The 24,720-nt window shown below is 43.0% G+C and overlaps 1 protein-coding gene across 1 annotated transcript in view; it reads right to left on the bottom strand.

Moving 5' to 3' along the window:
• Positions 1 to 7,812, bottom strand: part of LOC125140176 — a 14,668-nt gene extending 6,856 nt beyond the window's left edge. Inside the window, exons 1-2 of the mRNA XM_047808238.1 lie at positions 7,790 to 7,812; positions 5,468 to 6,093 (exon numbers count right to left, since the gene is read on the bottom strand). Coding sequence (XP_047664194.1) covers positions 5,468 to 6,093; positions 7,790 to 7,812 — 649 coding nt within the window. The remainder of the gene's footprint in view (positions 1 to 5,467; positions 6,094 to 7,789) is intronic.
• Positions 7,813 to 24,720: the final 16,908 nt, after the last annotated feature.

Here is a 24,720-nt window from a genome sequence, read left to right as displayed (position 1 = left end):
CAGAGACACACAGATGAGACAATTATACTCAGAGGGTGGAGACAAGGGTGTGTGTGTGTGTGTGTGTGTGTGTGTGTGTGTGCGAAAGAGAAAAAAAAATATGGCTGTAATTTGCTACAGGTTTAGCATGCATATGCGCACACACACACCCACACCCACACCCACACACACACACCCACATACCCACACACACACACACACGAACCAAATACAACTTTAACTAAGTCGATTTCAGCTTCACTGAGTCAAGTGAATTAATTTAACTGATTCGTATTCCATGAGTCAGCTCTAGTGAGTCAACTTTTATTCACTGAGGTGTTTTCACTGGGACTTAATCGTAGTCAACTCGATTTAGGCAGACAAACTAAATACAAGTTAAACTAATTGAAAGTTTACTGAAAGTGACCGGAACAGCACCATCGAGTCGACTCTACTGAGCCAACTTGAGTGAGACAAAATCGAGTGGATGAACTTTACAGGGTCAAATGAATAAATCAGGCCCACGGAGTCAACTCGGTGAGACGAATCAACTTTATCAGACAAGTTGAATCAATTTCAACTATAGACTGAGACAAACAAACAAGTGAATAAAACTAAAGTCAAATTTCTGAGCCAGCGTTTTTGTCAAAAGAATCAGGATTATTAAGTCAAGCTCGAATCAGCTCCGATGAATCAAACGTACCGAGACAATATACCGTGACGACAAATTATTTTTCTCCGAGTCAAATATATTAAGTCGAATACGGTGTGACGAGTGAATCGACTCTACTGGGTCAAATGTAGTGAGTCATCTGTTGCCTGACAACTGAATCAGAACCACCGAGTCAAATGTAGTGAGTCATCTGTTGCCTGACAACTGAATCAGAACCACCGAGTCAAATGTAGTGAGTCATCTGTTGCCTGACAACTGAATCAGAACAACTGAGTCAAATGTAGCGAGTCATCTGTTGCCTGACAACTGAATCAGAACCACTGAGTCAAATGTAATGAGTCATCAGTTGCTTGACAACTGAGTCAAATGTAGTGAGTCATCAGTTGCCTGACAACTGAATCAGAACCACCGAGTCAAATGTAGTGAGTCATCAGTTGCCTGACAACTGAATCAGAACCACTGAGTCAAATGTAGTGAGTCATCAGTTGCCTGACAACTGAATCAGAACCACTGAGTCAAATGTAGTGAGTCATCTGTTGCCTGACAACTGAATCAGAACCACTGAGTCAAATGTAGCGAGTCATCTGTTGCCTGACAACTGAATCAGAACCACTGAGTCAAATGTAGTGAGTCATCTGTTGCCTGACAACTGAATCAGAACCACTGAGTCAAATGTAGCAAGTCATCTGTTGCCTGACAACTGAATCAGAACCACTGAGTCAAATGTAGCAAGTCATCTGTTGCCTGACAACTGAATCAGGACCACTGAGTCAAATGTAGTGAGTCATCTGTTTTCTGACAATTGAATCAGAACCACTTAGTCAAATGTAGCAAGTCATCTGTTGCCTGACAACTGAATCAGAACCACTGAGTCAAATGTAGTGAGTCATCTGTTGCCTGACAACTGAATCAGAACCACTGAGTCAAATGTAGTGAGTCCTCTGTTGCCTGACAACTGAATCAGCTCCAATGAATCAATTTCACTAAGTCAGTGTCACCGAGTTGAAACTGAAGCGATGGCATGGCAACTGAATTTGCACCACTGAGCCAACTTCACCGATTCAACAGAGTTGATTCAAAATAATCAACTTAATTAACAACAGAGTCACTGGAATTATCTCCACGGACCCTGAGACTTGTAGTACTGTAGTAAGCTCCAATGAGTTGACTGAGTCAGCATTGTGATTTAGCTGCAGCATTTTCACCGACTCCTTAGGTCACATGACCCCCATGTACACATTGCTCTCCTGGGAGCTCCTAAGATCATGTCTCGTTTTAACTTCTCCACATAACAACAATAATAAACTACTTCCTGTATGTTCCCGCATACCTCACATCGGCGGTCTCCTGTAAATCGGAGCCGTGAGCTGTTTGTGTTTTCTGAAGGTGAGCTCAGAGGTATCGCAGACCTCACACTCGTCCTTCACGCTGCTGTCAGACATACCGCAGGAACTGCGTCAGGGTGACCTGCACATGACCAAAGCTTTGCCTTTTAGCAATGTGTGCATGTTTCTGAGCTCGGAGCGAGCGACCGAGGCTTCGGCTGCCGAAGATCCGACCGCATTTGCGGAGAAAAGTGCTGAGGCCGCGCAGAATATGAAACCGGGAAAGAAAGAGAGAAGAAGCGCGGCGGCATGTTTTAATAGCAACGTTTCTCCCAGAGGTTTGCGTAGTGTTCGGTCAAATAGTCTAATCATCATTCCTCGGCACTGACACACGATTTCCAGAGAATTCTCGACTGTGAGGATTTTATCGCTTTATATCTTTGAGCAAACATAAAACCCTCGAACAATTCACACCACACCAAAAATTCAGGTGCTGGAGTTTTGTCAGGACAAAATATTAGATAAGTCCAAGATTGTGTAAAATGACATAATGCTACTTAAAAATAGAAAAAGTATAGATTTATCGGTCAACAATCCTCACCGACGCCTTCGTATTAAATTTCTGTGGAAAACCGATCGTCAATTCTTTCCAGTTTGTTATTAAAGGTGGGGTCTCTGATTTTAGAAAAAAATCAAAACAAACGTGTAGCCAATGAGCAGAAAGGGGCGGGGCTTGTCGATCTGAGCGGAGAGAGTGTTTAGTGCGCATGTGTGACATTAGCAGAAAGCGGTTTTAACATCGACATGGAGGATAAAAACAAAGAAAGAAAGAGAAGAAAGACTTACGATAAGGACAAGAAGTAGGACGTGTTAATATAGGATCAGCTTTCCAGCGCTGGAGAGAACTGAAGGAGCAGGAAGTTGGCCACATATTCACAGGTTGGAGTTTCCCGAGTCAATAACTCCTGAGCTAAACGCTGTTACTACACAAATAACACCTCTTTTCTATCGTAGTAATGTAGAGAGGCAGCTACAACCGCGTTTTGTGTAGTAACAGCGTTTAGCTCAGGAGTTATCGACTCGGGAAACTCCGACCTGTGAATATGTGGCCGACTTTACTTAAGACGCCGAGGCGCTTTTTTCCTTCTCGATAGGTGAGTAACGTTGGTTTTGCTTTGTTACACAGAACTAATATATGCCTTTGTCCTTTACATGATTATGCTTGTGTGGCATTTTTGCTTGTTTGTTTATCTACAATCGTATTGTTCTTCCCTTCAGCTATGATAAAGACACGTTTCTTTCCGTTAGTCGCCTGGGTTACGTATGTATGTGTGGGCGGAGCTATCGATACGGGGGTGGGACCCGTTCGGGTTAGGTGCGTGTTTGTTTTGGTGATTTCAAATGTCAACATTGGCTTTCAAATATCGGAGACCGCACCTTTAAGAGTTACAAAATGGACTTTATGCTAAGTGCTCAAGTCTATTTATGTTTTACTTGTGCAGTCAGGGGCTAAAAAGTATAACCAGGTTCACTAATCTTCAGGAACATCCCGGAAAAACTGCGAATGAGCTGCGTGTACACTCCGTATGAGGGCAAAATTTAAACCCTCCATGACACCGAGGGGCAATTAAACAAAGCTAATCTACTCTACTGCTAGCATGTTTTGGAGGGAATCTGGAAAACCTGGAGGAAACCCACAATCCAAAGGGGGAAAACGTATCCGGTTCCACACAGACAGTAACCTGAGCTCGGGATCGGAGCAGTGATGATGGAGTCAGATCAGAGTGTCTAACATGAATAAGATGGAGTCAGATCAGAGTGTCTAACATGAGTCAGGTGGAGTCAGATCAGAGTGTCTAACATGAATAAGATGGAGTCAGATCAGTGTCTAACATGAAAGATGGAGTCAGATCAGCATGTCTAACATGAATCAGATGGAGTCAGATCAGAGTGTCTAACACGAATCAGATGGAGTCAGATCAGAGTGTCTAACATGAAAGATGGAGTCAGATCAGAGTGTCTAACATGAATCAGATGGAGTCAGATCAGAGTGTCTAACATGAATCAGATGGAGTCAGATCAGAGTGTCTAACACGAATCAGATGGAGTCAGATCAGAGTGTCTAACATGAAAGATGGAGTCAGATCAGAGTGTCTAACATGAATCAGATGGAGTCAGATCAGAGTGTCTAACGTGAAAGATGGAGTCAGATCAGAGTGTCTAACATGAATCAGATCCTCATTACTAAACGGTTTGTGACCACATCACAGTATAGGACCAATTTTCCTTTTTTTTTTTTTTAAGGCACCCCTTAAACAGATGATGGTGCATTTTCCTGACTCGTAGGTCAGCGGTTGTCATGCTGGAGGTCTGAACAGTTCTTATGCCCCATGAGCTGTATGTAAACAGCTGGAGGTGATCAGATGTTAAAGGGAAGAAGAAAGGAGGGAAAAATAAAACAAAGAAATAAGAAATAAAGAAAAACAAAAAAAAGAACCTCAGTACAAATCCAAAAATAGGGTTATGAGCTGGTTTGAGTTAAAGGACAGGAGCATGATGAGAGGGTGTCTGTCACCAAGAGAAAAAAACCTGCGAGACGGAGCAGCTAACTGATGGTTTAGAAAAAAAAAAATGAGAGCACTGAGAGGAGAAAAAAGCAACAACAAAGCTCTGACGAACACGCCAAATAACATCTTGGCTCTTTGGACGGGAATTAGAGAGAGACAGACTAAAACTGTGGCTTTGTTATTGGGTTCTTTTTAAAACTGTAAACTGCGCCGCGTTCGAGGGGCCGCAGTTTGACCCGCCGCCGAAGGGACTTTCCGAGAGTGCAGACGGCGGCAACAAATTAGAAACCCGTCTTAATGATTTGTCCGAAAGGATAATCAGGACTTTTCGACCGGTCGCACATTCCCAGAGCTGTTTATTTGGGTTTATGATCCATCACAGCTTGGCTTTTTTTGAGCGGCTCCGCTCCGCCCGACTCACGGCCTGACTACGGCTGATCTAAACACATCCAGATGAGTTTGGGTTATTAAAAAACTTAAGAAGGGCAGGTCTGAAAATGTCGCTTTACCCAAAGTTACACTTATGCAGAGGAATGAAAGCAAGGTTCTTTCAGGACCACAGCGCCTGGTATCAATCAGAGAATATACTGTACTCTGTATGCCTTTTTCCCATCAGCATCCCAACCGTTACCACTGCGAGTTCTTCTTAATTAAGAAGGGTTTTGGAGCAGAACATCTGCAGAGTGTCCCCATCACTTTGGCTGATGGTGACTCCCCCCTGGGAGGCTGTCGCTTCGTGACATGTCGTAGGGCAACAGGGAGATTCGCTTCTGTGAGCAGCAGACAGACGAGCAAAAGCGGCTGAAATGATCTGCTCTACTAGATAAATGTCAGAAATGCTCTGAGCCCCGTTGACATCACGTCGCGGCAGCGGTGCAACATTTCCCGTCTTTAATATGCATTAAACTCCTTAAGTTCCTCACCTCTTTCTTCTTCGTCTTTTGCTTCACACTCATCCACATCCACATCCACGTCGACTTCTTCCTCGTCTTCCTCATCGTTTTCAGAATCGTTGGCATTGTCGTTATTGTAATCGTCATTCTGGTTGTCATCGTTATCCTCCTCTAGCACTTCCTCATCCTGGTCCTCCCCCGTTTGCTCCCATTCTTCCTGCTGGTACTCCTTTGTCCCACTGTCTACAGAATCTCCTACCATCCCTTGAGCTCCTCTTGGCCTGGTACAGCAGCTCGGCTGCAGGAGTGACTGATCTGAAGCGCTGAGGCTGGAGGAGCAGGCGCGAGATGCGCAGCACAGCCGAGACATCCAGCGGCGTAGCAAGGAAGAGGAGGAGGAGGAGAACCTGCTCCGCTCGTACGGCCGAGGCCTCTTCCTCCTCAGCCATGCGCTCCGAGTGCACACCTTCCTCACATCCATTGCTACGAAACTCGTCTCCTCCTCCTCTTCCAGCACAGAGCCGGAGAGAGCACCGAGGTGAATGAGCTGGTTCGTCCTCGCTCTGTTCCCTTTGGCCTTCTGTGAGGAGGAGGAGGAGGAGGAGGAGGTGCTTTCGGGAGTGAGCTGGCCATGGAGAGAAAACCGCTGGCTCAGACTTCAACAAGAATCGCAGGCAGTCTGCAGGCCCTGGACTCCAGAGCCCACAAAGGGTAGAGCGAGAAAGAGAGGGAGCGAGAGCAAGCTGCAAAAAAAAACAACCACAAATTCTGAACTCTCTGGGAAAAAAAAACTCAAACACGCCTACAGAGTGATTAGGCCAAGAGAGCCGTTCAAGCGCTTTGGGCAGAGTGTGAGGGGTCAGACTTACCGAAAGAGTGCATGTCCGGGTTAAGAATCCTGGCATAGTGTGAAGTCAGTTTCAGGGAAATAAGGAAAAAAAACAACAGGGTGAATTTCATGAGCACAGGACAAGAAAGAAAGCAGAGGTACAGCGGAGAAGAATCACAAAGGGAGAGAGAGAAAGAGAGAGGAGGTAGAGAGAGAGGGGGTAGAGAGAGAGGGTAGAGGGAGAAACACAGATGGTAATGTTTAAAAGAAGTCTGTCAGACCAAGCAGGAGGTCATGTTACGCTGCCAGTGGACCCGAAGGGGTCGGGGTCGACTCTCACTAACGTCCTGTCTCGGGAGATGCAGCATTTTTTAGTCATCGGTTTCACTCGAGACCTCTCAAGGTGACTCGACTAGCTTTCTGGATTTCTCAATAAAAACACAAGCCCTAGTTTGTAGTGTTTACAAGACCACTGCTTAACCAAGAAGCACTTAGTTTCAAACAAATGACATGCAATTTTACTTTGTCATTGTCAAGTGTTTGTGGTTAGCAAGAAAAAAAAACAGTCTGTAACTCAGCCTTCGGTCAAATGCCGTCTCCGGCTGGATTATAGGGAAAGACCCACAACGAGAGGAAGAATAAAGTCACTCAAGGCTTAGGACTTAACAACAGCGTCAAGGGTCAAAACAGCAAGACGAAAGACAGGAGATAAACGAGTGAAACTGAGGAACAAATGGAGGAAACAGAGCAGAACAGAGGTGCAGAACCAGGACTGGAAAAAAACAGAATGCTTCCTTCTGCCTCATGCTGACTGTGCAGTGAAAAAGGCAGCAGTGGTCGAAAGGTTTGGGACGGAGCCATCGAAAGAGAAGCAAGAAAAACATGGTGGAGTTGGTGCTCGGTGCTCAAAAGCCAGCGGGATGTTATTTCAGTCAGCTGTATAGAAATATTAACACCCGTGTTAATGATCCTCATCACTGAAAACAGCTTTAAACGTCCTCGGGACAAAAATCGGACACGTCTTCTTAACTCGTCCCGAATATACAACAAAAAACAGACACGGTAAAGTTCAACAGTCGGTCCGGGTGCTAAGATGGTGATAAGTTGCACAGTTGGAGGAATAAACAGAACAGACCTGGTGTCCTTCATCTATATGTCACAAACATCATCATCACAAACATTGTGTCCATTTCAAAATAGAAAAATAGATAGGAGAAAATCAGAATGACTCTGAATCAGTCTGAGATCAGACCGGAGTAAAAGACTCGGATGCTTAGGAACAATCAGAAGGAGGAGGTTTTGTGAACAGAACCCTGGTGTGTTCTCCACCTCAGAGAGGTTCTTTAGTCATGAGACAACGCAGCGGTCACAGCGGTCACTGTCCGAGTCCTGGAGCTACGGTGGTCTTGATCCACTACCGAGTCAACTCTTATCCGAAAGCGAATTGACTCTGAATCGACACTGCAGGAAGTAAATCGATCATATCATGCGGTTATAAACTAATCCACAGGACAGATGTTTACCTGTTCCTCAGATCTGGACCCATGATCTTTAAAAGTTTTGCAAAAGCAAACAAATAAAAAAAAAAGCAAAAAAAAACCCACAAATCAACCTCACCGCGATTCGGAGTCGTCAAACGAGCTGATACGCGCGAGAGCGGCACTAAACACGGAAAGATACAGTAACGACGGTTTAAAACAAAAACAAAACCGATTTTGAGCCTGAAATAAAGATCAAGATCCAGAATAATTGTTTCTGGTCTTCGGGGCAGACGTTAGCAAAACTACCTGCGAACTAAAGACACGCGAAGACGGCGAACAGAATAGGGCCTTTTTACACCTGGTCACGTGGTCGTGTGTTGTCTCTGATCTGATAGCTACCTGATTTGTTAAAACTGTCCCATTTACATCAGGCCACATAAACGCGTCTCGGCGAATCGGATATCGATCCGATCTTTCTACTCCCGCCCAAAATGCTAATATAATTTACCTCATTTCCGGGGTAATTGAAACGGAACACACTTTGGTGTGTGCGATTGCTACAAAAAAACAGCATTTACTGTTTGCTGCATTTTCGCTGGCTGCAGCAGTGCATTTTAAGACACAACGAGACGCCTGGGTGAAAGATCGGAGCAGCGCTGGTGGGAAAACATATTTGTTTCTGGCGCAATGCATGACTCATGAGTCACCTGCGAGTGACGTACTTCCGTTTGGGAGGAGTATAGCGCTGACGTATGTGGCTCGAACAACCACATTCATTTACACCTGTCCAGTTTCATATGAAACGTGTCCCAGACCACCTCCTGAAGGGGTTTGTACCATCAGGTTTAAATCCATCTCCAAAACGTTTCGGAGGGCATTTAGACCTGGTCTTTTTACCATCGGATAGCTATCGGATCACAGACAACGCAGGAAGTGACCAGGTGTAAAAAAACTCCATCGTGACAAATGATCAACAATCTCATATCACATCATTTCCACTTTTAATGACTTCCTGTGACTAATGCAGTTAAACACAAACCCAAAACTAACCCGGGGGCAACACGAGACCGAGCGCCGAACAGAAAGCAGCCAGTGATTGTGTTTTTTTTAGTCAGCAGATAAAGTGACATTGTGAATCGCACGACGGGCCGCGGAACAGCCGAGCTCAGAAAACGTGTGTTCCCCCCCCCGACGCTGCGTACACGCAGGAATGCGAGCCGCCGGCTGTATTTATATCATCAAAGCTTTGGGTTAAAGCACACAACTTGGAGTATAAATGGTAAAAGAATTCAGGGTATGTTATTTTGGCAAGGAAAAAAAAAATCAGCTCCCTCAGAACATCCCTCATCCAGAAACATTTGCAGTTTCCATGTGGACATTTTTAGAGGGAAGTTTTTTTCTTCTTTTCTTTCTTTCTTTTTTTTTCAGTAATCAACCGCAGAGAAACAAAACGGAGCAAAACAGAAGGTTTCCAATTTCCATCAGAGTTTAGTATAAATATAAATAAATAAATAGCATGACTACGTGCGTCGTTATGACATTAGGATGTTACATGACATTAGAAGTACTGTAAGTGTAGGTGAACAGTGTGTGTGTGTGTGTGTGTGTTTGGGGGGGGGTTGTGGTAGCCTGGAAATCCCTTTACATGACACAGCACTGAAACCTGTTTCTTTTTTGCAGCTTTCTCAAACATGTCCAGCAGAGCGGAGATTCGTCTCTCCAGGATTTAAGATCTTTTTGTGGGGCCGTCCTTATAAATATTTAAATAAATAAATAAATAAATAAATAAATAAATAAAAGGGTCGGTAGGTAGGTTTATATATATATATTTTTTTAAGTTTCAAAAGTAAAAAAAAGTACAATTTTGGTGACGGTGATGACGTAGGTATGACTTTAAACACATTAGCATATCGTGACGTCACTGACTGGGTCTTCGACCTGTGCCTTCGGGCGCATCATCGCAAACCTTATTTTGATGCCGGACAGTTTTTACAGAACTTCATGCCAAGTTAAAGCGGTGTCGAGCTGTTTTAATGAATCTTTTAGATGTATCATGGCGCCCGAACCCGTACGACTTTTGAACAGTGACCGCGAACATTTTGTTTACTGCAGTCGCAGCCATCATTACCGAGCGCGAAGAAGCGAACGCACAGGCCGTAGTGTGACATCCGGTAACCGACAGTGTAAACATACTGTAGATGACGTCACAGGTTTTTACTTAAAAGAAAGAACGTAGCCTTCGTTTGTATGTAGGACTAGTCGATTTATATATGTACAATACTTACTAAAATATAATTAATATTGTTTTATTGCTTGAAGGGTAAAAAAAAAAAAAAAAAAAAAAAGGTCGGTCCATTTAACGCAAATTTACAACCGGCAAGTCGGTCGGACTTAAAGCAAAAAAAAAAATATTTGAGTCGGTCCTAAACAAGAATATTTGGCCTTATTGTTGCAGTCAAACGGCTTCCGGCTTTTTTCCTCCTCGTGGTGAGACACATATGTAATGACTTTCTCCCAGAGCTGTGCTCCTGTTTCCTGTTTGGGAAGGAAAGAGGGATTCGGACGGTTGTGCGTTTTGACGATGTCACAAAAATCTGCGTCATTCTGAAAAATCGCTCTGAATATTACGGAGTTTGTTATTTTGTGTTCATTTCTGTGATCACAAAAATCGACAAATCCTCACAAATTAGGACTGAACAAATGTCACACTGAACAAATGTCACACTGAACGTATGTCACACTGAACAAATGTCACACTGAACGTATGTCACACTGAACAAATGTCACACTGAACGTATGTCACACTGAACAAATGTCACACTGAACAAATGTCACACTGAACGTATGTCACACTGAACAAATGTCACACTGAACAAATGTCACACTGAACGTATGTCACACTGAACGTATGTCACACTGAACAAATGTCACACTGAACGTATGTCACACTGAACGTATGTCACACTGAACAAATGTCACACTGAACGTATGTCACACTGAACGTATGTCACACTGAACGTATGTCACACTGAACAAATGTCACACTGAACGTATGTCACACTGAACGTATGTCACACTGAACAAATGTCACACTGAACGTATGTCACACTGAACGTATGTCACACTGAACGTATGTCACACTGAACAAATGTCACACTGAACGTATGTCACACTGAACGTATGTCACACTGAACGTATGTCACACTGAACAAATGTCACACTGAACAAATGTCACACTGAACGTATGTCACACTGAACGTATGTCACACTGAACGTATGTCACACTGAACGTATGTCACACTGAACAAATGTCACACTGAACAAATGTCACACTGAACAAATGTCACACTGAACAAATGTCACACTGAACAATGTCACACTGAACGTATGTCACACTGAACAAATGTCACACTGAACGTATGTCACACTGAACGTATGTCACACTGAACGTATGTCACACTGAACGTATGTCACACTTAACAAATGTCACACTGAACGTATGTCACACTGAACGTATGTCACACTGAACGTATGTCACACTGAACGTATGTCACACTGAACGTATGTCACACTGAACAAATGTCACACTGAACGTATGTCACACTGAACGTATGTCACACTGAACGTATGTCACACTGAACGTATGTCACACTGAACGTATGTCACACTGAACGTATGTCACACTGAACAAATGTCACACTGAACAAATGTCACACTGAACGTATGTCACACTGAACGTATGTCACACTGAACGTATGTCACACTGAACAAATGTCACACTGAACGTATGTCACACTGAACGTATGTCACACTGAACGTATGTCACACTGAACGTATGTCACACTGAACAAATGTCACACTGAACGTATGTCACACTGAACGTATGTCACACTTAACAAATGTCACACTGAACAAATGTCACACTGAACGTATGTCACACTGAACGTATGTCACACTGAACGTATGTCACACTGAACGTATGTCACACTGAACAAATGTCACACTGAACAAATGTCACACTGAACGTATGTCACACTGAACGTATGTCACACTTAACAAATGTCACACTGAACGTATGTCACACTGAACGTATGTCACACTGAACGTATGTCACACTGAACGTATGTCACACTGAACGTATGTCACACTGAACAAATGTCACACTGAACGTATGTCACACTGAACGTATGTCACACTGAACGTATGTCACACTGAACGTATGTCACACTTAACAAATGTCACACTGAACGTATGTCACACTGAACAAATGTCACACTGAACAAATGTCACACTGAACGTATGTCACACTGAACGTATGTCACACTGAACGTATGTCACACTGAACAAATGTCACACTGAACGTATGTCACACTGAACGTATGTCACACTGAACGTATGTCACACTTAACAAATGTCACACTGAACGTATGTCACACTGAACAAATGTCACACTGAACAAATGTCACACTGAACAAATGTCACACTGAACGTATGTCACACTGAACGTATGTCACACTGAACAAATGTCACACTGAACGTATGTCACACTGAACGTATGTCACACTGAACAAATGTCACACTGAACGTATGTCACACTGAACGTATGTCACACTGAACGTATGTCACACTGAACAAATGTCACACTGAACGTATGTCACACTGAACGTATGTCACACTGAACAAATGTCACACTGAACGTATGTCACACTGAACGTATGTCACACTGAACGTATGTCACACTGAACAAATGTCACACTGAACGTATGTCACACTGAACGTATGTCACACTGAACGTATGTCACACTGAACAAATGTCACACTGAACAAATGTCACACTGAACGTATGTCACACTGAACGTATGTCACACTGAACGTATGTCACACTGAACGTATGTCACACTGAACAAATGTCACACTGAACAAATGTCACACTGAACAAATGTCACACTGAACAAATGTCACACTGAACAAATGTCACACTGAACGTATGTCACACTGAACAAATGTCACACTGAACGTATGTCACACTGAACGTATGTCACACTGAACGTATGTCACACTGAACGTATGTCACACTTAACAAATGTCACACTGAACGTATGTCACACTGAACGTATGTCACACTGAACGTATGTCACACTGAACGTATGTCACACTGAACGTATGTCACACTGAACAAATGTCACACTGAACGTATGTCACACTGAACGTATGTCACACTGAACGTATGTCACACTGAACGTATGTCACACTGAACGTATGTCACACTGAACGTATGTCACACTGAACAAATGTCACACTGAACAAATGTCACACTGAACGTATGTCACACTGAACGTATGTCACACTGAACGTATGTCACACTGAACAAATGTCACACTGAACGTATGTCACACTGAACGTATGTCACACTGAACGTATGTCACACTGAACGTATGTCACACTGAACAAATGTCACACTGAACGTATGTCACACTGAACGTATGTCACACTGAACGTATGTCACACTTAACAAATGTCACACTGAACAAATGTCACACTGAACGTATGTCACACTGAACGTATGTCACACTGAACGTATGTCACACTGAACGTATGTCACACTGAACAAATGTCACACTGAACAAATGTCACACTGAACGTATGTCACACTGAACGTATGTCACACTTAACAAATGTCACACTGAACGTATGTCACACTGAACGTATGTCACACTGAACGTATGTCACACTGAACGTATGTCACACTGAACGTATGTCACACTGAACAAATGTCACACTGAACGTATGTCACACTGAACGTATGTCACACTGAACGTATGTCACACTGAACGTATGTCACACTTAACAAATGTCACACTGAACGTATGTCACACTGAACAAATGTCACACTGAACAAATGTCACACTGAACGTATGTCACACTGAACGTATGTCACACTGAACGTATGTCACACTGAACAAATGTCACACTGAACGTATGTCACACTGAACGTATGTCACACTGAACGTATGTCACACTTAACAAATGTCACACTGAACGTATGTCACACTGAACGTATGTCACACTGAACGTATGTCACACTGAACGTATGTCACACTGAACAAATGTCACACTGAACAAATGTCACACTGAACGTATGTCACACTGAACGTATGTCACACTGAACAAATGTCACACTGAACGTATGTCACACTGAACGTATGTCACACTGAACGTATGTCACACTGAACAAATGTCACACTGAACGTATGTCACACTGAACGTATGTCACACTGAACAAATGTCACACTGAACGTATGTCACACTGAACGTATGTCACACTGAACAAATGTCACACTGAACGTATGTCACACTGAACGTAGGTCACACTGAACGTATGTCACACTGAACGTATGTCACACTGAACGTATGTCACACTGAACAAATGTCACACTGAACAAATGTCACACTGAACGTATGTCACACTGAACGTATGTCACACTGAACGTATGTCACACTGAACAAATGTCACACTGAACGTATGTCACACTGAACGTATGTCACACTGAACGTATGTCACACTTAACAAATGTCACACTGAACGTATGTCACACTGAACGTATGTCACACTGAACGTATGTCACACTTAACAAATGTCGCACTGAACGTATGTCACACTGAACGTATGTCACACTGAACGTATGTCACACTTAACAAATGTCACACTGAACGTATGTCACACTGAACAAATGTCACACTGAACGTATGTCACACTGAACAAATGTCACACTGAACAAATGTCACACTGAACGTATGTCACACTGAACGTATGTCACACTGAACAAATGTCACACTGAACGTATGTCACACTTAACGAATGTCACACTGAACGTATGTCACACTGAACGTATGTCACACTGAACGTATGTCACACTGAACGTATGTCACACTGAACAAATGTCACACTGAACAAATGTCACACTGAACGTATGTCACACTGAACGTATGTCACACTGAACAAATGTCACACTGAACGTATGTCACACTGAACGTATGTCACACTGAACGTATGTCACACTGAACAAATGTCACACTGAACGTATGTCACACTGAACGTATGTCACACTGAACAAATGTCACACTGAACGTATGTCACACTGAACGCATGTCACACTGAACGTATGTCACACTGAACAAATGTCACACTGAACGTATGTCACACTGAACGTATGTCACACTGAACGTATGTCACACTGAACGTATGTCACACTGAACAAATGTCACACTGAACAAATGTCACACTGAACGTATGTCACACTGAACGTATGTCACACTGAACGTATGTCACACTGAACGTATGTCACACTGAACAAATGTCACACTGAACGTATGTCACACTGAACGTATGTCACACTGAACGTATGTCACACTTAACAAATGTCACACTGAACGTATGTCACACTGAACGTATGTCACACTGAACGTATGTCACACTGAACGTATGTCACACTGAACAAATGTCACACTGAACGTATGTCACACTGAACGTATGTCACACTGAACAAATGTCACACTGAACGTATGTCACACTGAACGTATGTCACACTGAACAAATGTCACACTGAACGTATGTCACACTGAACGTATGTCACACTGAACGTATGTCACACTGAACAAATGTCACACTGAACGTATGTCACACTGAACGTATGTCACACTGAACAAATGTCACACTGAACGTATGTCACACTGAACGTATGTCACACTGAACAAATGTCACACTGAACGTATGTCACACTGAACGTATGTCACACTGAACGTATGTCACACTGAACAAATGTCACACTGAACGTATGTCACACTGAACGTATGTCACACTGAACAAATGTCACACTGAACGTATGTCACACTGAACGTATGTCACACTGAACGTATGTCACACTGAACAAATGTCACACTGAACGTATGTCACACTGAACGTATGTCACACTGAACGTATGTCACACTGAACAAATGTCACACTGAACAAATGTCACACTGAACGTATGTCACACTGAACGTATGTCACACTGAACGTATGTCACACTGAACAAATGTCACACTGAACAAATGTCACACTGAACAAATGTCACACTGAACAAATGTCACACTGAACGTATGTCACACTGAACGTATGTCACACTGAACAAATGTCACACTGAACGTATGTCACACTGAACGTATGTCACACTGAACGTATGTCACACTTAACAAATGTCACACTGAACGTATGTCACACTGAACGTATGTCACACTGAACGTATGTCACACTGAACGTATGTCACACTGAACAAATGTCACACTGAACGTATGTCACACTGAACGTATGTCACACTGAACGTATGTCACACTTAACAAATGTCACACTGAACGTATGTCACACTGAACGTATGTCACACTGAACGTATGTCACACTGAACAAATGTCACACTGAACAAATGTCACACTGAACGTATGTCACACTGAACGTATGTCACACTGAACGTATGTCACACTGAACAAATGTCACACTGAACAAATGTCACACTGAACGTATGTCACACTGAACGTATGTCACACTGAACGTATGTCACACTGAACAAATGTCACACTGAACGTATGTCACACTGAACGTATGTCACACTTAACAAATGTCACACTGAACAAATGTCACACTGAACGTATGTCACACTGAACGTATGTCACACTGAACGTATGTCACACTGAACAAATGTCACACTGAACAAATGTCACACTGAACGTATGTCACACTGAACGTATGTCACACTTAACAAATGTCACACTGAACGTATGTCACACTGAACGTATGTCACACTGAACGTATGTCACACTGAACGTATGTCACACTGAACGTATGTCACACTGAACAAATGTCACACTGAACGTATGTCACACTGAACGTATGTCACACTGAACGTATGTCACACTGAACAAATGTCACACTGAACGTATGTCACACTGAACGTATGTCACACTGAACAAATGTCACACTGAACGTATGTCACACTGAACGTATGTCACACTGAACAAATGTCACACTGAACGTATGTCACACTGAACGTATGTCACACTGAACGTATGTCACACTGAACAAATGTCACACTGAACGTATGTCACACTGAACAAATGTCACACTGAACAAATGTCACACTGAACGTATGTCACACTGAACGTATGTCACACTGAACGTATGTCACACTGAACAAATGTCACACTGAACGTATGTCACACTGAACGTATGTCACACTGAACAAATGTCACACTGAACGTATGTCACACTGAACGTATGTCACACTGAACAAATGTCACACTGAACGTATGTCACACTGAACGTATGTCACACTGAACGTATGTCACACTGAACAAATGTCACACTGAACGTATGTCACACTGAACGTATGTCACACTGAACAAATGTCACACTGAACGTATGTCACACTGAACGTATGTCACACTGAACGTATGTCACACTGAACAAATGTCACACTGAACGTATGTCACACTGAACGTATGTCACACTGAACGTATGTCACACTGAACAAATGTCACACTGAACAAATGTCACACTGAACGTATGTCACACTGAACGTATGTCACACTGAACAAATGTCACACTGAACAAATGTCACACTGAACAAATGTCACACTGAACAAATGTCACACTGAACAAATGTCACACTGAACAAATGTCACACTGAACGTATGTCACACTGAACGTATGTCACACTGAACAAATGTCACACTGAACGTATGTCACACTGAACGTATGTCACACTGAACGTATGTCACACTGAACGTATGTCACACTGAACGTATGTCACACTGAACGTATGTCACACTGAACAAATGTCACACTGAACAAATGTCACACTGAACGTATGTCACACTGAACGTATGTCACACTGAACGTATGTCACACTGAACGTATGTCACACTTAACAAATGTCACACTGAACGTATGTCACACTGAACGTATGTCACACTGAACGTATGTCACACTGAACGTATGTCACACTGAACAAATGTCACACTGAACGTATGTCACACTGAACGTATGTCACACTGAACGTATGTCACACTTAACAAATGTCACACTGAACGTATGTCACACTGAACGTATGTCACACTGAACGTATGTCACACTGAACGTATGTCACACTGAACAAATGTCACACTGAACAAATGTCACACTGAACGTATGTCACACTGAACGTATGTCACACTGAACGTATGTCACACTGAACGTATGTCACACTGAACAAATGTCACACTGAACGTATGTCACACTGAACGTATGTCACACTGAACGTATGTCACACTGAACGTATGTCACACTGAACAAATGTCACACTGAACGTATGTCACACTGAACGTATGTCACACTGAACGTATGTCACACTTAACAAATGTCACACTGAACAAATGTCACACTGAACGTATGTCACACTGAACGTATGTCACACTGAACGTATGTCACACTGAACGTATGTCACACTGAACAAATGTCACACTGAACAAATGTCACACTGAACGTATGTCACACTGAACGTATGTCACACTTAACAAATGTCACACTGAACGTATGTCACACTGAACGTATGTCACACTGAACGTATGTCACACTGAACGTATGTCACACTGAACGTATGTCACACTGAACAAATGTCACACTGAACGTATGTCACACTGAACGTATGTCACACTGAACGTATGTCACACTTAACAAATGTCACACTGAACGTATGTCACACTGAACAAATGTCACACTGAACAAATGTCACACTGAACGTATGTCACACTGAACGTATGTCACACTGAACGTATGTCACACTGAACAAATGTCACACTGAACGTATGTCACACTGAACGTATGTCACACTGAACGTATGTCACACTGAACGTATGTCACACTTAACAAATGTCACACTGAACGTATGTCACACTGAACGTATGTCACACTGAACAAATGTCACACTGAACAAATGTCACACTGAACGTATGTCACACTGAACGTATGTCACACTGAACAAATGTCACACTGAACGTATGTCACACTGAACGTATGTCACACTGAACGTATGTCACACTGAACAAATGTCACACTGAACGTATGTCACACTGAACGTATGTCACACTGAACAAATGTCACACTGAACGTATGTCACACTGAACGTATGTCACACTGAACAAATGTCACACTGAACGTATGTCACACTGAACGTAGGTCACACTGAACGTATGTCACACTGAACGTATGTCACACTGAACGTATGTCACACTGAACAAATGTCACACTGAACAAATGTCACACTGAACGTATGTCACACTGAACGTATGTCACACTGAACGTATGTCACACTGAACAAATGTCACACTGAACGTATGTCACACTGAACGTATGTCACACTGAACGTATGTCACACTTAACAAATGTCACACTGAACGTATGTCACACTGAACGTATGTCACACTGAACGTATGTCACACTTAACAAATGTCACACTGAACGTATGTCACACTGAACGTATGTCACACTGAACGTATGTCACACTTAACAAATGTCACACTGAACGTATGTCACACTGAACGTATGTCACACTGAACAAATGTCACACTGAACAAATGTCACACTGAACGTATGTCACACTGAACGTATGTCACACTGAACAAATGTCACACTGAACGTATGTCACACTGAACGTATGTCACACTGAACGTATGTCACACTGAACGTATGTCACACTTAACAAATGTCACACTGAACGTATGTCACACTGAACGTATGTCACACTGAACGTATGTCACACTGAACGTATGTCACACTGAACAAATGTCACACTGAACAAATGTCACACTGAACGTATGTCACACTGAACAAATGTCACACTGAACGTATGTCACACTGAACAAATGTCACACTGAACGTATGTCACACTGAACGTATGTCACACTGAACAAATGTCACACTGAACGTATGTCACACTGAACGTATGTCACACTGAACGTATGTCACACTGAACAAATGTCACACTGAACGTATGTCACACTGAACGTATGTCACACTGAACAAATGTCACACTGAACGTATGTCACACTGAACGCATGTCACACTGAACGTATGTCACACTGAACAAATGTCACACTGAACGTATGTCACACTGAACGTATGTCACACTGAACGTATGTCACACTGAACGTATGTCACACTGAACGTATGTCACACTGAACGTATGTCACACTGAACAAATGTCACACTGAACAAATGTCACACTGAACGTATGTCACACTGAACGTATGTCACACTGAACAAATGTCACACTGAACGTATGTCACACTGAACGTATGTCACACTGAACGTATGTCACACTTAACAAATGTCACACTGAACGTATGTCACACTGAACGTATGTCACACTGAACGTATGTCACACTGAACGTATGTCACACTGAACAAATGTCACACTGAACAAATGTCACACTGAACGTATGTCACACTGAACGTATGTCACACTGAACAAATGTCACACTGAACGTATGTCATACTGAACGTATGTCACACTGAACGTATGTCACACTGAACAAATGTCACACTGAACGTATGTCACACTGAACGTATGTCACACTGAACAAATGTCACACTGAACAAATGTCACACTGAACAAATGTCACACTGAACAAATGTCACACTGAACGTATGTCACACTGAACGTATGTCACACTGAACAAATGTCACACTGAACGTATGTCACACTGAACGTATGTCACACTGAACAAATGTCACACTGAACGTATGTCACACTGAACGTATGTCACACTGAACAAATGTCACACTGAACGTATGTCACACTGAACGTATGTCACACTGAACAAATGTCACACTGAACAAATGTCACACTGAACAAATGTCACACTGAACAAATGTCACACTGAACGTATGTCACACTGAACGTATGTCACACTGAACGTATGTCACACTGAACGAATGTCACACTGAACGAATGTCACACTGAACAAATGTCACACTGAACGTATGTCACACTGAACGTATGTCACACTGAACGTATGTCACACTGAACGTATGTCACACTGAACGTATGTCACACTGAACAAATGTCACACTGAACAAATGTCACACTGAACAAATGTCACACTGAACGTATGTCACACTGAACGTATGTCACACTGAACGTATGTCACACTGAACGAATGTCACACTGAACGAATGTCACACTGAACGAATGTCACACTGAACGTATGTCACACTGAACAAATGTCACACTGAACGTATGTCACACTGAACAAATGTCACACTGAACAAATGTCACACTGAACGTATGTCACACTGAACGTATGTCACACTGAACAAATGTCACACTGAACGTATGTCACACTGAACGTATGTCACACTGAACAAATGTCACACTGAACAAATGTCACACTGAACAAATGTCACACTGAACGTATGTCACACTGAACGTATGTCACACTGAACGTATGTCACACTGAACGAATGTCACACTGAACGAATGTCACACTGAACGTATGTCACACTGAACAAATGTCACACTGAACGTATGTCACACTGAACAAATGTCACACTGAACAAATGTCACACTGAACGAATGTCACACTGGACGTATGTCACACTGAACGTATGTCACACTGAACCTATGTCACACTGAACCTATGTCACACTGAACGTATGTCACACTGAACCTATGTCACACTGAACGAATGTCACACTGAACGTATGTCACACTGAACGTATGTCACACTGAACAAATGTCACACTGAACAAATGTCACACTGAACAAATGTCACACTGAACGTATGTCACACTGAACCTATGTCACACTGAACCTATGTCACACTGAACGTATGTCACACTGAACAAATGTCACACTGAACAAATGTCACACTGAACAAATGTCACACTGAACCTATGTCACACTGAACCTATGTCACACTGAACATATGTCACACTGAACAAATGTCCCACTGAACAAATGTCCCACTGAACATATGTCACACTGAACAAATGTCACACTGAACCTATGTCACACTGAACCTATGTCACACTGAACCTATGTCACACTTAGAACAGCACAAAAATGTTGTGAGGATCCCGAGGCATCCGGAGAACCAGCTCCAGTTGTGTCCGGTGTCACGAGGATTTCAGACCTTCAGTGAGAAGTTACCAACTCCATGTGGTCTCTGAGGACAACAACCTCCTCATCAATACACAGTTATCCGACTGGATCTGACTGCATTCATAACAACACTCTCTGGTGTTTATAACAGTTTATAATCACACCCTCCAGTGTCACCCAGATGAAGATGAGGTTCACTTTTGAGTCTCGTTCCTCTCAAGGTTCCCTCCTCTTCCACCTAAGGGAGTTTAACCTAACCTGAGTCACCTCAGACTTGCTCATTAGAGATAAATACAAGCACATTTAAATATAATAATAATAAATAAATAAAATAATATTAATCTTGAACCTTTGCATAATAAATGCTTTGTAAATGGAATTGTCCTGTTCCATCACACACACACACACACACACACACACACACACACACACACACACACACACACACACACACACACACAATCACTTTACTGAAGAAAACGTACTACTACAGCCGCGGTGTCGCTGCGTCAGAGCCCTAATGTCTCCTCCTCCCTGGAGCTCACGAGTCGTCTCGGTCTTCGTGTCAGTGAATCAGGAGGAATAATCAGGATCAGGAAGTCCGTAGCGTCGCGGCTCAGCGGCCGCGGGTATCCGTTCTCTCGCACCGACGGCAGGATGATGCGCAGAGGGAAGCACTTGTTATCAGTGATGGCGCTAGACTGGAAGCGGATACGACTAAATGTAGAATCTACAGCCAGCTGGTGACGTGTCTTTATATAACCGAACCTCCCACGTCGCAGGGCTTCCATCGGGAACGCCGCTCGGTCGCCGCCTACGTTTAACTTGTTACATCACACACTTCAGTGTGGAACTCACTAACGCTCCGGGAGCAACAGAGCTCCAAGAACAGAAGACCTGCTCGACTTACAGCCGCGGGGGAGCAGGAATGATACACAGGCAGGATATGTCATCAAACTAGCGTGAAGGACTCTGAGCACCTGAGCACTCATACACATCATCACACACACACTCTTACACACACTCATACACACACTTACACACACACACTTACACACACACTCATACGCAACATCATCTTACACACACACTCTTACGCACACACTCTCACACATCACACACACACACACACTCTTACACACACTCTTACACACACATTCATACACAACATCACACACACACACTCTTACACACACACTTACACAACATCACACACACACACACACACTCTTACACACACACTTACACAACATCATCACACACACACACTCTTACACACACACTTACACATACCATCATCACACACACACACACACACACACACACACACACACACACACACACACACACACACACACATATACATCATCACACACACTGAGAGAGAGAGAGAGAGAGAGAGGGAGAGAGTAAGTGAGAGACAGAGAGGGAGAGAGTGAAAGAGAGTGAGAGAGAGAGAGAGAGTGAAAGAGAGAGAAAGAGAGAGAGAGATCAGGTGTCAGTCAGTCGCTGTGCCACCTGGGACAGGAAGTGAGGTCAGAATCGTGCCTCCAGTTACGTTCCACCTCTCCGTCTCACAGCTGCTTGAAGTCTCATAGGTTATTTACAGCCAGGTGGAAAGCGAGGGAGAAAGGGCAGTAACGACAGAGCGAGGGAGGGAAAACGAGTGCGAGTGATAGAGGATGAAAGAAAGAAAAGAAAGAAAGATTTTAAATGGAAAGCTAATATATATATATATATAAGAAGAAGAAGAAGAGAGTGAGAGAGAGAGAGAGAGAGAGAGAGAGATACTGTGCATGAGCTCTATGTATCAGATGGTTGCCATGACAACAAGTACTGTAGCTGTATTGATCAGTTACACCTACAGTTACTGACTGCAGTCCATCTGGTGTTGTGTAAAAGTTTCGGCACCCCCGAGGTTGAATCTATTCTGACACAAGACTCCTCCTCCTCCTCCTCCTCCTCCTCCTCCTCCACTTCACTACACTTTCCAGACAAATGTGTTGGATTTTGCGCTGCATGTTAAGAGCTTGTGACTAATACATCTGTGACTTTTACCACCATGTAACTTACACTTCAGAAATCTCAGACTCAGCGAGGTGTTAAACCGTTTCTGAAAAAAGATAATAAAATCACACACACGACCGGTGTGTGTGTGTGTGCGTGTGTGTGTGTGTGTGTGTGTGCATGTGCGTGTCACACCAGACAGAACATCTGAAGATTTGAGACAACCTCCGAGGAGCCGAAGCTGATCACAAGCTCCGCCCCTCCAGTCAATAAACAACAATCATAGACAGAAAGAAAAGCACAAATAAACCAATAAAAAATGAATAAAAAGAAAGAAAAGGACAGCAGAGAGGACAGAGCAGTGAGTGAGAGCCCCCTTGTGGCCACATTGGGAAGTGACGCCCTCTGCATAAAGCCCCATTAACATTCAGAGGATTTAGATATAAATATAAATATAAACTCCAAGCAGCATCTTATTCACTATATCATAGGGCATAACATCCATGTATCGTTCAGATAAAAACTTTGGAACATAAACAAATAACAACAAAACAAACAAACAAACAAACAATTAATTAATTAAATGATCGATTAATTAACTAACTAACATATTGAAATATAAAATAAGTATAACTCATCAGAGCTTCCTTGCACAGACATCTTTTTCAGTTTGTGTGTGTGTGTGTGTGTGTGTGTGTGTGTGTGTGTGTGTGTGTTACCCGGGAGTCTCTTGAGTGGTTGTAGTCTCATGCTGAGGGCCTGGTGGGAGAGGAGCGGTGAGGAGGGCAGAGAGCG

Source organism: Tachysurus fulvidraco, chromosome 24 (assembly GCF_022655615.1).
Source record: "Tachysurus fulvidraco isolate hzauxx_2018 chromosome 24, HZAU_PFXX_2.0, whole genome shotgun sequence".
NCBI lineage: Eukaryota > Metazoa > Chordata > Actinopteri > Siluriformes > Bagridae > Tachysurus > Tachysurus fulvidraco.
The sequence above is the reverse complement of the archived record's forward strand: the minus strand, read 5'-3'. Positions and strand labels throughout refer to the sequence as shown.